Consider the following 12060-nt stretch of genomic DNA (forward strand, 5'->3'; position numbering starts at 1 on the left):
TTCAGGACACCTTGTCTTCACACTGTTGGCACTGCTGTGACGGATCTGACCAAACACACGTTTTCAGTCACTTTGGATCAATAAAGTGAAGCAGAGTGAGTCTAATCACATCTATTGCTGCAGCACTGTGGGAGACAAACATACAGATCTTATGAAAATTGATCAATTGCTTTAACTGCCAGTCGTAAATAACACCACGAAAAACTCGGCACGGCGTCGCTTTGTTTAGGGTTTATTGAATCCCTCCAACCTCAACAGGCCTAGTTCAGTAAACATGTACCACAAACATTGGCAGGCAAGAACTCAGAGGCAGTTGACGCATGATAATCATGATAATATACATTTTAAATAATACAAAATATACATAAATCGGTCATTCACACGTACGCACATGCATACTGTACACACACGTGCAGACTCGGACAGGGCTTTTAAAAAGACAGACTGACAGGATGTCGTGCTGTGTGAGGAGTTTGACGTTCCCATTAAGACAGGTCTTCGTGGAAAAAAAGTCTAATTTTTAGGATATGCTATATATATTTGTTTTGACATTAATCGCTGCAGCACTTGGGGGGGAGATTCTGCCTCAAGAGAAATTTAAGTTGGGAAAAGAAGGAAAAAGATGAATAAACTGCATGCAGAAGGAGGTATCTGCATACTGAGTGTCTTCTACTCGGGGCAGTATCCTCACTAATGGGCAGGGACGATGATAGGGATCTATCTTATCTCTCTGTGCCATTAACAGTGGATTCAACTGATTCGAGGAAATGAGGAGAAGCTGCAGAACATTACCGTCCTTCCGTCTGGATTTTAAGACTAACAAAGGATAGAGTACCCCTACACATATTACACACTCTCTTGACTATTCTTATACATCATAATTCATCTCTGTTTTCTAAATACTATACTTTATATGCACAAATACTAAAGGAATCTCCTACAAAACCTAATAGAAATACAGGAAAAGAAATGTTGGGATTTTTTTGGTCTCTTGGTTTATGACTACACACAAAGCTAGAAAGTCCGAACAAAGCTCAATAATGAGCCGATATGTAAATGTGACTGGAAAATAAACCTGATATTGATTAGCACAACAGCGCGGGAAAAACAATCCGCATTCGTCCGGTAATGACTGTGCTCTGTCTTTACGTTGCATTGCGGTCGGCATTGATTTAGTAGGATTTTCACCTCATTTCTTTGTCTGCCGAGTGCTCCAACGAAGGGGATTTAAGTTGGAACACAACTAATCTAACATAATTTTAGCACCTGCTGAAGGGGCTCAGAGGAAGCCCAATTTGAAACCGTACAGTGTGAACACATTTTGATCCAAAAAGAAAAACCCTGGAGAACACAAGTTAAATACACATATACACATATAATTTACCTTTTACATTTACAGCAACAATATAATGACCCAACAAACATTTTTGTCACAGAAAGATTTTGTTCGCGGCTGTTTCTTTGCAACAACACTTTTGGCCTGAGTGTTTAATTAATTTCTGTCACTACACAACGTTCACAGTGAAAAAAAAACAGCCCCAGTGTACTGGTCAGGGCGGCAGCTGAAGGGAGAAACGTTGATCTAAATGTGCTATGGTCGTTGGTCCACGAGAAAACAGAGGTACTGCCACACATAGACAAACGCACACACTCCCACACTGATGCTCTCAGTGCTGCAAACTCACACACACTCTCATACTCTCAAAGCTGTCATATGACAAGGGAATTGTTCGTTTCCTCTGGCTACCACAGATGGGTCTCCCGGATCTCAGAGATGATGTTATTGGCTTTTTTGAGCGCCTGAGAGGGGAAAAAGAGAGGGCTGTTAAATCACTAGCCTTAGAGTAGTACATAAAAGACTAGGAGAAATGACTTGCTTTTCATGATGCTCAGAACCCATTCAGAGAACAAAAGCATCAAGCAATTTTACCTCAAGCATTTGAGCAACCTCGGTCCGCTGCTGTGCCGTGTCCTGTGACTCAATGAGCAGCTCCTGCAGCAGTGGCTGTTTGTAAAGCTGACCCACCAGCTCACTCTGCAGATGCTCTTTCACAAAGTTCACCAGGAAGTGCATCACTGTCTTGGGCACACTGTGGACACACAGTTAGAGACAAAGTTGGAAAATCCGCATCAACAACAACAGCTGAGGTCATCAATAGATAAAGCTGAGGAAATAGTGAGTGTGGTCCTCCCCCCCCTCCAGGTGATCTGGACTTCTTCCCGGCGAACCTGTCTTGGATGCTTTTACGGACAATGAGGAAGTAGCAGTTGATGAGGCGCTGAATGACCTCACAGTCCCTCTGCTCCCTCGCACTCAGCTTGCGGGATACGGGCACCGCCTGGCAAAGAGGTGAAAAGTTAAATGTTGACCGTCTGCAATGTATTCACTACTAAGTGTTTTGTCTGCCTGCTAATCCCACACTCACTGTGTCGAGGAGGTTAATGGCCTGGCCTTTGCTGGCGCTGCCAAAGCCTGTAGCCGGCGCTTTCTCTTCTGCAAACTTCTCGTTCTTCCAGCGCTTCCCTCCATCAAGGGCCTCTGCCTGACAGCAAGAAATCCGAGGAAGTCAGAGGGTCAAAGCAATTTTGGCTGAGGCTGGAACACCACTACAAACTCTGAAAGGGACTGTACTGTTCGGACGTGAAACATGATGGTTAAGGCTTTACAGAACTCAACTTCTACTGTTTACCCTGGCAAAATAAATGACAAATGTGAGTACCTGCTGTAAAGAGTAAATAACTACCTGCTGACTGTTGACAGATGCTGAGACCTGCCCAGCATCCGTGAAGTCTGGATGTTTCGTGTTGATGTAGGCGAGTTCTATTGCTACTAAGTTGTGTACCTGAAGGAAAAAGGTGGAAGAAAATACTTCAGGCAGTTAACAGGACCGAGGTCAGCTGACTGAATGAGTTATTATAATTAGAATTAAAGATAGTTTCAGGTAAACTGTGGATTACCATCTCATTAGTAATCGGCAACCGCTTCCTGAGTAATCCAGTCACGACTTCCACAATGGAATCGTGCAGTTTGGGGAATCGCAGAAGCTCCTGGCAAAAACAAAGACATTCTTTGTTGAGCTGGGGCTGTCTTAATTAATTCTGCACTGTTTTAGGGAGGCAATAAACATCTGCCGACTAACCTGCGTGCTATAGGATGAGCAGTGCTGGATGATCCTCTGCAGCTCTTCATGAACAAGCTCTACACAGCGCAGACTGGGGTCCTCCAGCCGTTTAATTTGCCGCTTCACCAGCAACTCAAAGGACACCTCGGGCACAAAAAGCGCTGGCCGCGGACCCTGCAGGGCAAATTAAACGCACACACAGACACACACACACACACACACACACACCAGCTCTATTATTCACCTGCTATTCCTCCAAACGAGAGAGCTTGACTAGAATTTGGATTAAACAATTTACGCGAGCAGAAATCAGGACAGGCTCACCGTAGCATTGCGGATGGCGGTGAGGACATCAAGCTCAGTCAGTCCTCCCAGGGGGTCGATGGACTGCAGAGTGCGGCCAAAGGTCTCATGGAATATGTAACAGATCCGAGCACCCCCGCAGCTGTAAAAGAGATTGGTTCAGCTGTGACACGATCGCGGTTTCTCGGGGCTGCGTGTCAGCAGAATTAATCGCGCCAAAATTTAATGCAGTCAACCAAAAAAGGTCAATATTTTTCTCGCTACATATTTGCATTAATTAGTTGCCTCTGCTGTAAGAGAGCTGTAGAGATGACGATGCCAACAGAACATGCTGACACAACTTCAACTGACAATTACAAATTAGTAAGTACTAAATTATTGAAAAAAAAAAAAATGGAAGATGAACTAAAACAGGAAACAGGATGCTTCCATCAGTAAAGCGTTTGCTTTTCAATAAAGACCCTGCTGTTAGATCGGTCAGACTCACAGCTCCGTCGTCTGGATGTATCTGCCTGTCCCCTCGATGGTGTTGCAGTAATCGCTGGCGAACTTGGTGACAATCTGCAGCAAGGTGGCACTGTGGTCTTCTACTGGCTGGCCATAGCTGTTGAGCCTTGTCTGGTACTGGGCATTCAACACAGTCACTCTGGTTTTGAGGTCTGGCAGGCAGTCCCGAATGTGGTGCATGAGCAGCCTGCTGAGAGTTTTGGCTAGATAGCGCGAGCCTGCTCGGGAGGCGAGCGAGGGATAGTGGCGCTGCAGGAAGGCCTGCTCGTCCCTCATTGAGTCCTCCAAGCTCTTCTGGGTATTGATGTCATGCTGGCTCCTAAGAGCATCACCAATTAGGGCAAGAGAGAGAGCGTTGTCAGAGAATCAGGGTAATAAGGGCATCATAATTGCCTCTGTGCTGTAATGTCAAGCTAAAAATATGATATGGCTAAAGTACGGAAAAGAAATCAACCTGTTCACCACTCCGATAATCCCAAGTTTGACTGGAATGACTCGACCAAGAAGGACCTCCAGAGCATCAGTCCCTGCATCCATCAGGTCCAATTTACTGATCACAAGCAGTGTTCGACGACCTGACAGACACGCAAACAGAGACATTTGATTATACTTTTAAAGCCACCCTCCGGTCAAAATATGTTTTTCTTCTTGTTCCGTCAGTTTAATTTTTTAACTTAACCGTGTAGAATGATTTATTTTCAGGGTTTGACACTTAGAAGGCTGTTTTTTTTCTTTACATTCAACACTGGCAGTGTAAATTTTCGTTAAGCTCACTAAAATCTGATTTCAAGTGACGGACCTACCAGCAGGATTTGAGATATCACACATAGTATTGAAGGCAATCCTGGTCCGTAATCAGCAAAACAGTTTTGATGTGGGAACTTAAAATCTCCACTAAATAGTGGATGTGAAGCTGGACTCATCTTGTGTCCAGCAGTCAAACTTGTAAAACAATTTTCCTTTTCTCAATTTTTCTCTTTTTTATGAGAGAGGTGCCATTTTAAGGATGTTACTGTTGTATCTTTTTATTTTGAGTGGGCAGCTCTGGCTCAGGAGTTAGAGTGGGTGGTGCACTAATCAGAACGTTGTTGCTTTGACCCCCGGATTAAATCACTGACCCCAAATTGCTCCTGATGTGTGTTCCATTGGTGTGTGAATGACTGAGCACAAAAAATGAAGGGCACTTTGGACAGAAAGCGGTGCATTGCACCTGATGAGAAGGTCGGCACCTTGCATGGCAGCCTCTGCCATCAGTGTATGAAAGGTTCTAAGTGTTTTAAAGTGCCCTAGTAGTCAGTAGACTAAAAAGTGCTTTTTTAATGCTATCTACTATTTATGTAGCCCACAAATTGGAAAATGTTCATGTGTTAATATAAGTGAAGAGTGGATCCTTCAGGACAGTTAACGGTCCTCCAAGATTAGTTTTCCATCATTCATATTAACATAGACAAGAGGAAAACATTGTGTGGGACATCATAGAAGAAAAAAAAACACAAATCAGGTCTCTAATGGGACAGGATCAGCGCTTTCAATGGGCCAGCAAGAGAAGCAGAGGAACATTTGTGCCCACATACATATATCAAAACTGGCACACAATCAACATTTTAAAACCCCACTGCCTACCTCGCGGACAAATACCACAGGCAGATTCTCATCAGCTATCACTCTAAGTCCTCAGAGTAAACCATGATATCAACAGCAATTTCCTATGCAAATTATAACTGTTAGGATGCTGTTAACAGTAAAGACCGGAGGGTCCAGGAGTTCCTCGTGCAAAATCAATAACTTAAAATGCAGCTCCACTTGACGCACATTATGTAATAAACACTGATGGAGAGGAAAGAAAATGGAAATGAAATCTGTGGAGAAGAGGCGCCTGTGTGCAAAATGTCCTACCATCTGGATCAACCTCACGAGCCAATTTTAGTGCATCGGAGGTGGCCAAGTCAGAGTTGGCAGGGGACACGGCGAGGATGAGGGAGTTTGGATTGGAGATGAAGGACAAGATCATCTCTTGTACTTGAGCCTCGATGTCCTCTGGCTGGTCCCCAACAGGAACCTGAGGCAACAATAATGAGCAGTTACTGTAAGCACAGCACAGATGGGGTGCTGCTGTGAGACTGCTGACATGCAAAACAACCAGCACTTATCATGATTATGATTGTACACATGAATCAAAATCAACACGCTTGACAAGTGGCTGAGTGTACCTTAGTTATTCCAGGTAAATCAACCAGAGTGAGATTTAGGACTTTGGGGGAGAAAATCTTCAGATATATGGGCTCAGTGCCGATTCCCTGGAGGGAATAAAAAAGGGAAATCATGAATGTGGTGTGAAAAGATAAATTTAAGGCATCACTGAGTAGTCACCAATGCTTTTCTTTTAACCTTGTTGTCACCAGAACTGCGGTCAGTCTCTGCTTCGATTTCTTGACGAATTTCCTGAAAATCTGTGAAGACCTGTCAAAAAAGGTGAGAGAATGATTCATCAACGAAACGGAGCACATAATACCGGACTACTGCAGCATGCACATCCTTTGTACCATTCGGATAAATGTACCTGGTTCTTGCAGTGCAGGAATGTACCCCATTCTTCAGCTTTGACACCTCAACAAACATAGAGGAGTAAGTGTCAGTAATTTTACAGATACATTTCCGGTTGAATTTGCAGTTTGGGGAGAAATAAGGGAAACTGAAAATATCTCAAATGGACCTTTATCATGCTTGACAGATGATGGTCAGAACAAACAAAATGTGTGAGGGGGTTCACAAAAGAAATGAGGAGGCTGAACAAGGATAAGTCCAAGCAGAACAAATATGCAGAGACCTGGGTAGCTGTTTTGGGCATTTTGTTTAACCCCATTGTCTGAAAAAGTAGTGAATAAGAAGAGAAAGAAAGACCTGCATGTTAGCAAGGAGAGAAAAAGCTCTACAAGAAGTAGCTTACAGTTTAAAGAGTGACGGAAAGTGTCGTGCACACATAAACTACCATAAGCAGACTCCACGCCTGGACAGAAACAACAAACCTGCTGCCCTACTTTAACATGCTGATATTATAGTTTGGCTACTTCCACCACTTGATTGTGTTTTCAAGCACAATCACAACAACTCCCCTCTTATTCAAAAGGATGTATAAATGTGCAGATACCACTCTCGATCTTCAGTCTCTCCTGCATAGGGGCAACATTAATTAGCTGCAACACGAGGGGTCGTCTTGTGACTATTCCTGATCCCCGAGGCAAGAAATCCCGTCCAACCAGGCTCTCCAGCACAGAGCTCTTTCCACTGCTCTGTTATGGAAGATAGTAAAAAGCAATTCAGTAATGTTTCCAACAGCACTGATACACTTTCACTGCAGACACATATTCAACACATATTTAAGGAACGGAAATCAGAAGCCTTAAAATTGTAATAACAGTGGTACTCTGGCAAGGGCTCCAGATAATGACTACATTTACAATTAAGCTTTTTGTTGTTATTTTTCCAGACTGACCTGAGATCCAACCACGACAATCTGAGGCAGCTGTATGACCTCTGCACCCACTGTGAGGAAGACCTCCTGCAGCCGGTTGATGGTGGGAATTAGAGTCTCCATCTCTCCAACAGACTGGGCAAACTTACTAAATTGGTAAAAACAGAACAAACTGAATGGACAGACAGGAAGAACACCAAAGCAAATCAGATGACGTTAAGTTACACTTGAAATAGGGTTAATAACGCTAGCTAGGAAAATGTTATTCCCAAAAGCCCAATCAGAACAAGGGTCCATTTTATCCTGAGCAAGAACAAAAATACAACATACCTGCGACTGCGAGTGACAACAAAAAAATAAATGAATAAGCTACAGTTATTACCATGGGAAGGTGTTGCTTGCCAACAGGAAAAGTGGTCCTGATGAGAGGGGTTTAACGCCCAGGCATCAGTGAGACAAACACTGTCCTCTAAGATTACAGATGTTTTCACGCTACAACCAGCCATTAGTTATCAACCACTGCACCGAACTAATATCTAAGTTACATGGCAACAAATGCTTGTAAAGCGCAGGCCGAAATGCTCGGTGTTACTAATTAATGTTAGCTGGCTAAAGCTAATTGGTATAACGTTAAGCAGGAAGTGAAAGAGACATTGCAGGCTTCGCGCTAACGCTAGCTCAGCCGCTAAACAACCGATGCTCTGTTGTGAACTTACCGGTGAACAATAAATAAATATCCCTCCTTATCAAATGTGTCTGTCCTTCATAGTTCGTAGAAAAGGGGCGAGCGTCAAAAACATTGCATTTTGTCCTAACTGTTATCCAATATTAGCAGCACAAGATATAGCCGTCAGTTCACTACATAGGCGGTACCCGCATTTTTCCCCCATCGATCTGATTGGTCATAAAATATGACTCATGCCCTGAATCGTCACCCGGTTGGTCGACTTGTAAAAGAGGTAGCGTTTGGTTCCGCCTTGTGTTGTCTTTGAGGAACTCACATGCCATTTAATTTTCACTTCTACATTTTATGCTTAACATTACTAGATCCATTCCCAGAAAACATTAATTCCATTCTTTTATACATTTTCACTTAAAATACCAGCAGACAACACAACAAGAAACATTAACACTAGTATTTATTACTGTGTTTTAATGTCTGTATATATAAACATGATATTTACAAATCATACAATGAAGACCAGTTAGTTACGGAATAAAACATGTTACCTTGCCATGGTTAACAGAAAAACACGCAGTCGTCACCCACCAGACATTACTAAAAAAAATGCCCTCCAGCAGAGGTTAGTGTCTCCCTGGGAGTTTTACTATAGCAGCCAGAGATCATGCAAAAACCAACAGCATCAATGGATTCCTTTGTATTCAAATATTATGTGATCAGGTCTTGTGTCATGACTGCAACATCAATGATGAGAGCAATTCAAAAGTGGCAGAGTTTTCTTATCCAAATCCTTTGGTCATGGATAAGAGAGCCCTATTGCTGCGATAATCAACAGTCTGTGCTATCTGTGTTCACTCAGCCACTGATTAGGCACACAGCTGGGGCCCTTTGCAAGAAAACTGATACTGTATTTTCCATGCCTCACACGTCAAACACTGTATGCACCTCCAAGCGCTGAGCACCTGTCAAAAGATAATCACAATAAGCAACTTCTAGCTGGGCATTCTTAGTCCATGTATGAGGTATCCATGCCCTCTCCCTCGGGGTGAAGCAGCCTTCCCGCCAAGCGCTCGATGTCGTCGAGACTAAGTTGTCGAAGTGAACGTTCATAATCCTTGACGAAAAACAAAATAAATAGAGAAACAGCAAGTTAAAATCATCATACTGAATTTATTTTAAACATGTCATGTGTGGGGAGACAGGAAGTATGACTGTCTTGAATGTCAGAACTTCTTCTTTAGTCTAGAGTAATGCAGACCTCCTGGTTATTTTACCTAGTTAGCAGCTACAAATGGCAACAAAAAAATTTATTTCAATATTATAAGGTAACAATTTGCTCCCAGCAAAGTCATATTATGTAAAATGTTAAATAAGGACAAATTTCAAGAGAATTGAGTTGTAAGGTTTTACTATATTCATGCAACTTATATGGCAGGGCCTCTAAATAAACAATGCCTGTGATTGTAATTAGGTATTGCTGACTTTGATGAAAAGAACAAAAATGTAATGTTGAAATGTAAACAAATCCAGTACCATCTGACATACATTTTATTCAAACAACTGGCCACTTGACCATGGGATTATGGGATAAAGAGGGTTTCAGAGGTGAGATTGATTGCTTCTTCCATATTTGGACAAAAGATAGCTGCATTTCTTTGCCACATTTGGAGAAGACTTGACCTTTTCAGATGTATTCAGACTTTAGAAAAACAATTCCTTAAATTTCATTTTGGCTAACCAAACAAAGAAAAACTTCAGATGTTGGTAGAACAGTATGATCAAATATTGATAATGTCAACATGCAAGAGAACATCACACCATTCTCTTTTACCCTTATCCCCCACATGCTCCTTAATTGGTAGCAAAACATCAAAACATTTGATTTAACAACGCCGACACTGTTAAAATCGTAAATATGGATTCACAAAAAACAGCCTGCATTTAAATACCTTGATAAGTTGTTCGTGGACTTTTGCTGCATCTGCAGGACTAAAATGTCGAGCGAGGATCGTGGACACTGTCTGCCACACTCTTCCCTGTGCACTGCTGCTGCTGCTGGCAACCATCCCGGACGCTCCAGTTCTCTCCCCCACTGGACGAATCACCAGATTCAATTTAGCCTCTGGTCCGATGGAGTAATCACTCAGTCTGTGCTCATCTGAGGAAAGTAATATAGTGTGCAGTCGCGAAAAAAATGTTAACGTATGATTCATGTGCCGAAGAGATGTTGGATCAGGCAATTACATTTTTGCACAAAGGTTATGAAGCACTTGACTGCTGCCTACCTGCAAGCGCTTTCCCTTTATAGAGCAACCGCTGCTGGTTTGCTGGTATGTTGAGACGTTCGGACACAAGTTCCTTCACTGTGGAGACCTTTTCATCTTCAGTCACCTGGAAGATCAACAATATGATGATGTAGTTACACTATTTGGTCAAATTACATTGACAAGGACTTTCCTTTTCTTGATAAGCCGAGGAGTATGCAAAATGCAGAAGAGTGTAACCAATCGGAAATGATCACTTTGCATCAACTTTACATGAAACCAACTGTCAAATGGGAATTCACAGTCACAAGAGACAACTAAACCGTTACCTTGTAAATGGCCTTTTTGGCGTATTCTTTTCATAGAAAATTAAGAGCTACAGGCCTCCAGTGTTTGTATTTATACCATAAACACTTCTGGTACAGCTGATAATGTGACGGTGTGGGCAGGTACATTTCTACAAGGATAGGTTCTTCTTGTGAATACACAATGTAATCCAGTTTGTGAGATACTTCCCAATGTGTCTTACAAATCATAACATGCTTTGAACTGGCATCAGTGTTTAAAACTATATGAATTCCTGCACTGACAAACAATGTTGCTAAAGTTCATGTGCTCCTTTGGTTCCGCAGGTTGTGGGTGTTTTCACAACATACTTGGCCTCATATAGCCCCCATGTGTGCCTCATTCCATAACGTTATCATCTCAAACATGACACGTACAAACTTTGCCTAGTGAGCAAATAACGTCTCAGTCTTGCGAGTAAGTCTTGTGCTGACCTAACACAATCTATTTTCATAAGAAACTTTCTTGAGGTATTTTCATTGCGACTCCCTTTCCTACAAGTATCACCAAATAAGGACGTACAGAGCTCCAAGTCCCTCTGTTTGAAGGTGGTGAGAGAAGTATTAGGAGTTAGTCTAATAACGTCACAGTTACCCTAAATGTGTCCTTTTTAAGGATGTTGTTGACAAGCTAGCCAGAGTAACGTACCGACCATAGACTGTAAATAAAGATTATTCTATTAGACATATGAAGACCTCCGCATACAGCCTATCAAAACGATATTTGACTGTACGATAGCTCTGTTCAAGCTACACTGTGTGGAGATTCACACAGCCTGACCAACACATCCTCTTTAGATTCAAGCGCTGTATGTGGTCGCCTCACTCCCAGGTAACTCAGCATGTCTCAGCACTCCCCAAGCTAGCTCAGTTAGCCAGCTTGCCGACAAAGGCTAGCTAATGTTGCTGATTAAGCTAGCGACGGGGGAGGTAGCATTTAGCATCCAGCTAGCCCGGCGCTGCTTATCTTACCTGTACACTGCATTCTTTTCCTTGAAGCGGCTTCACAGTAAGGATCATTTTCGGTGATAGTCTGAACAAAAAAACAACCACACAACGATCACTTCAAATGTTAAGCTAAAAAAATATACGCCAGTAACGTTACTTTGCTAGCCCGAGATAGCTTCAGGACTTCTTCGCTTGTCAAAGGCCCATCTTCTTCTACAGCGGAGGCAGAGCGCTGCTGCTGCTCTCAGGTGACACTGCTGCCGCCCACTGGCGGGAAGTTAACATGGCTGCTGATGGAGGCTCAGTGGAGCATGATTCATTCACAAAAGAAAGATAATGAGACCATAATCAAATATTCAAAGGAAAAGGGAAGATGGAGGATAATGAAGTCCCTTGCAGGAGTTTTGGATTTAAAGAG

The 12060-nt window shown here is 42.6% G+C and overlaps 2 protein-coding genes across 5 annotated transcripts; both read right to left on the reverse strand.

Moving 5' to 3' along the window:
* Positions 1-216: 216 nt before the first annotated feature.
* LOC115581758 (dynamin-1-like protein) lies at positions 217-8385 on the reverse strand. Of its 4 annotated transcripts, none has more exons than XM_030417121.1 (18): positions 8121-8385; positions 7426-7552; positions 7081-7222; positions 6760-6798; positions 6493-6539; positions 6321-6392; positions 6143-6229; positions 5829-5991; positions 4387-4507; positions 3913-4251; positions 3447-3567; positions 3141-3296; positions 2959-3048; positions 2745-2843; positions 2427-2543; positions 2230-2339; positions 1931-2090; positions 217-1800 (listed from the first exon to the last, which is right to left on the reverse strand). In XM_030417121.1, exons 2-18 carry the CDS (start codon positions 7525-7527, stop codon positions 1744-1746), a joined length of 2022 nt encoding a protein of 673 aa, XP_030272981.1. In that variant the 5' UTR covers positions 7528-7552; positions 8121-8385; the 3' UTR covers positions 217-1743. The 4 variants fall into 4 exon arrangements, with proteins under 4 accessions (XP_030272981.1, XP_030272982.1, XP_030272983.1 ...); XM_030417122.1 differs by having other exon boundaries at positions 7426-7576; XM_030417123.1 differs by lacking the exon at positions 8121-8385 and adding an exon at positions 7787-8089.
* A 141-nt stretch (positions 8386-8526) lies between these two features.
* ubl4a (ubiquitin like 4A) lies at positions 8527-11884 on the reverse strand. The gene is made up of 4 exons (XM_030417126.1): positions 11667-11884; positions 10372-10477; positions 10036-10244; positions 8527-9200 (listed from the first exon to the last, which is right to left on the reverse strand). The coding sequence occupies exons 1-4, from the start codon at positions 11712-11714 to the stop codon at positions 9093-9095; spliced, it is 471 nt and encodes a 156-aa protein (XP_030272986.1). The 5' UTR covers positions 11715-11884; the 3' UTR covers positions 8527-9092.
* Positions 11885-12060: the final 176 nt, after the last annotated feature.

This window comes from Sparus aurata, chromosome 5, assembly GCF_900880675.1.
Source record: "Sparus aurata chromosome 5, fSpaAur1.1, whole genome shotgun sequence".
NCBI lineage: Eukaryota > Metazoa > Chordata > Actinopteri > Spariformes > Sparidae > Sparus > Sparus aurata.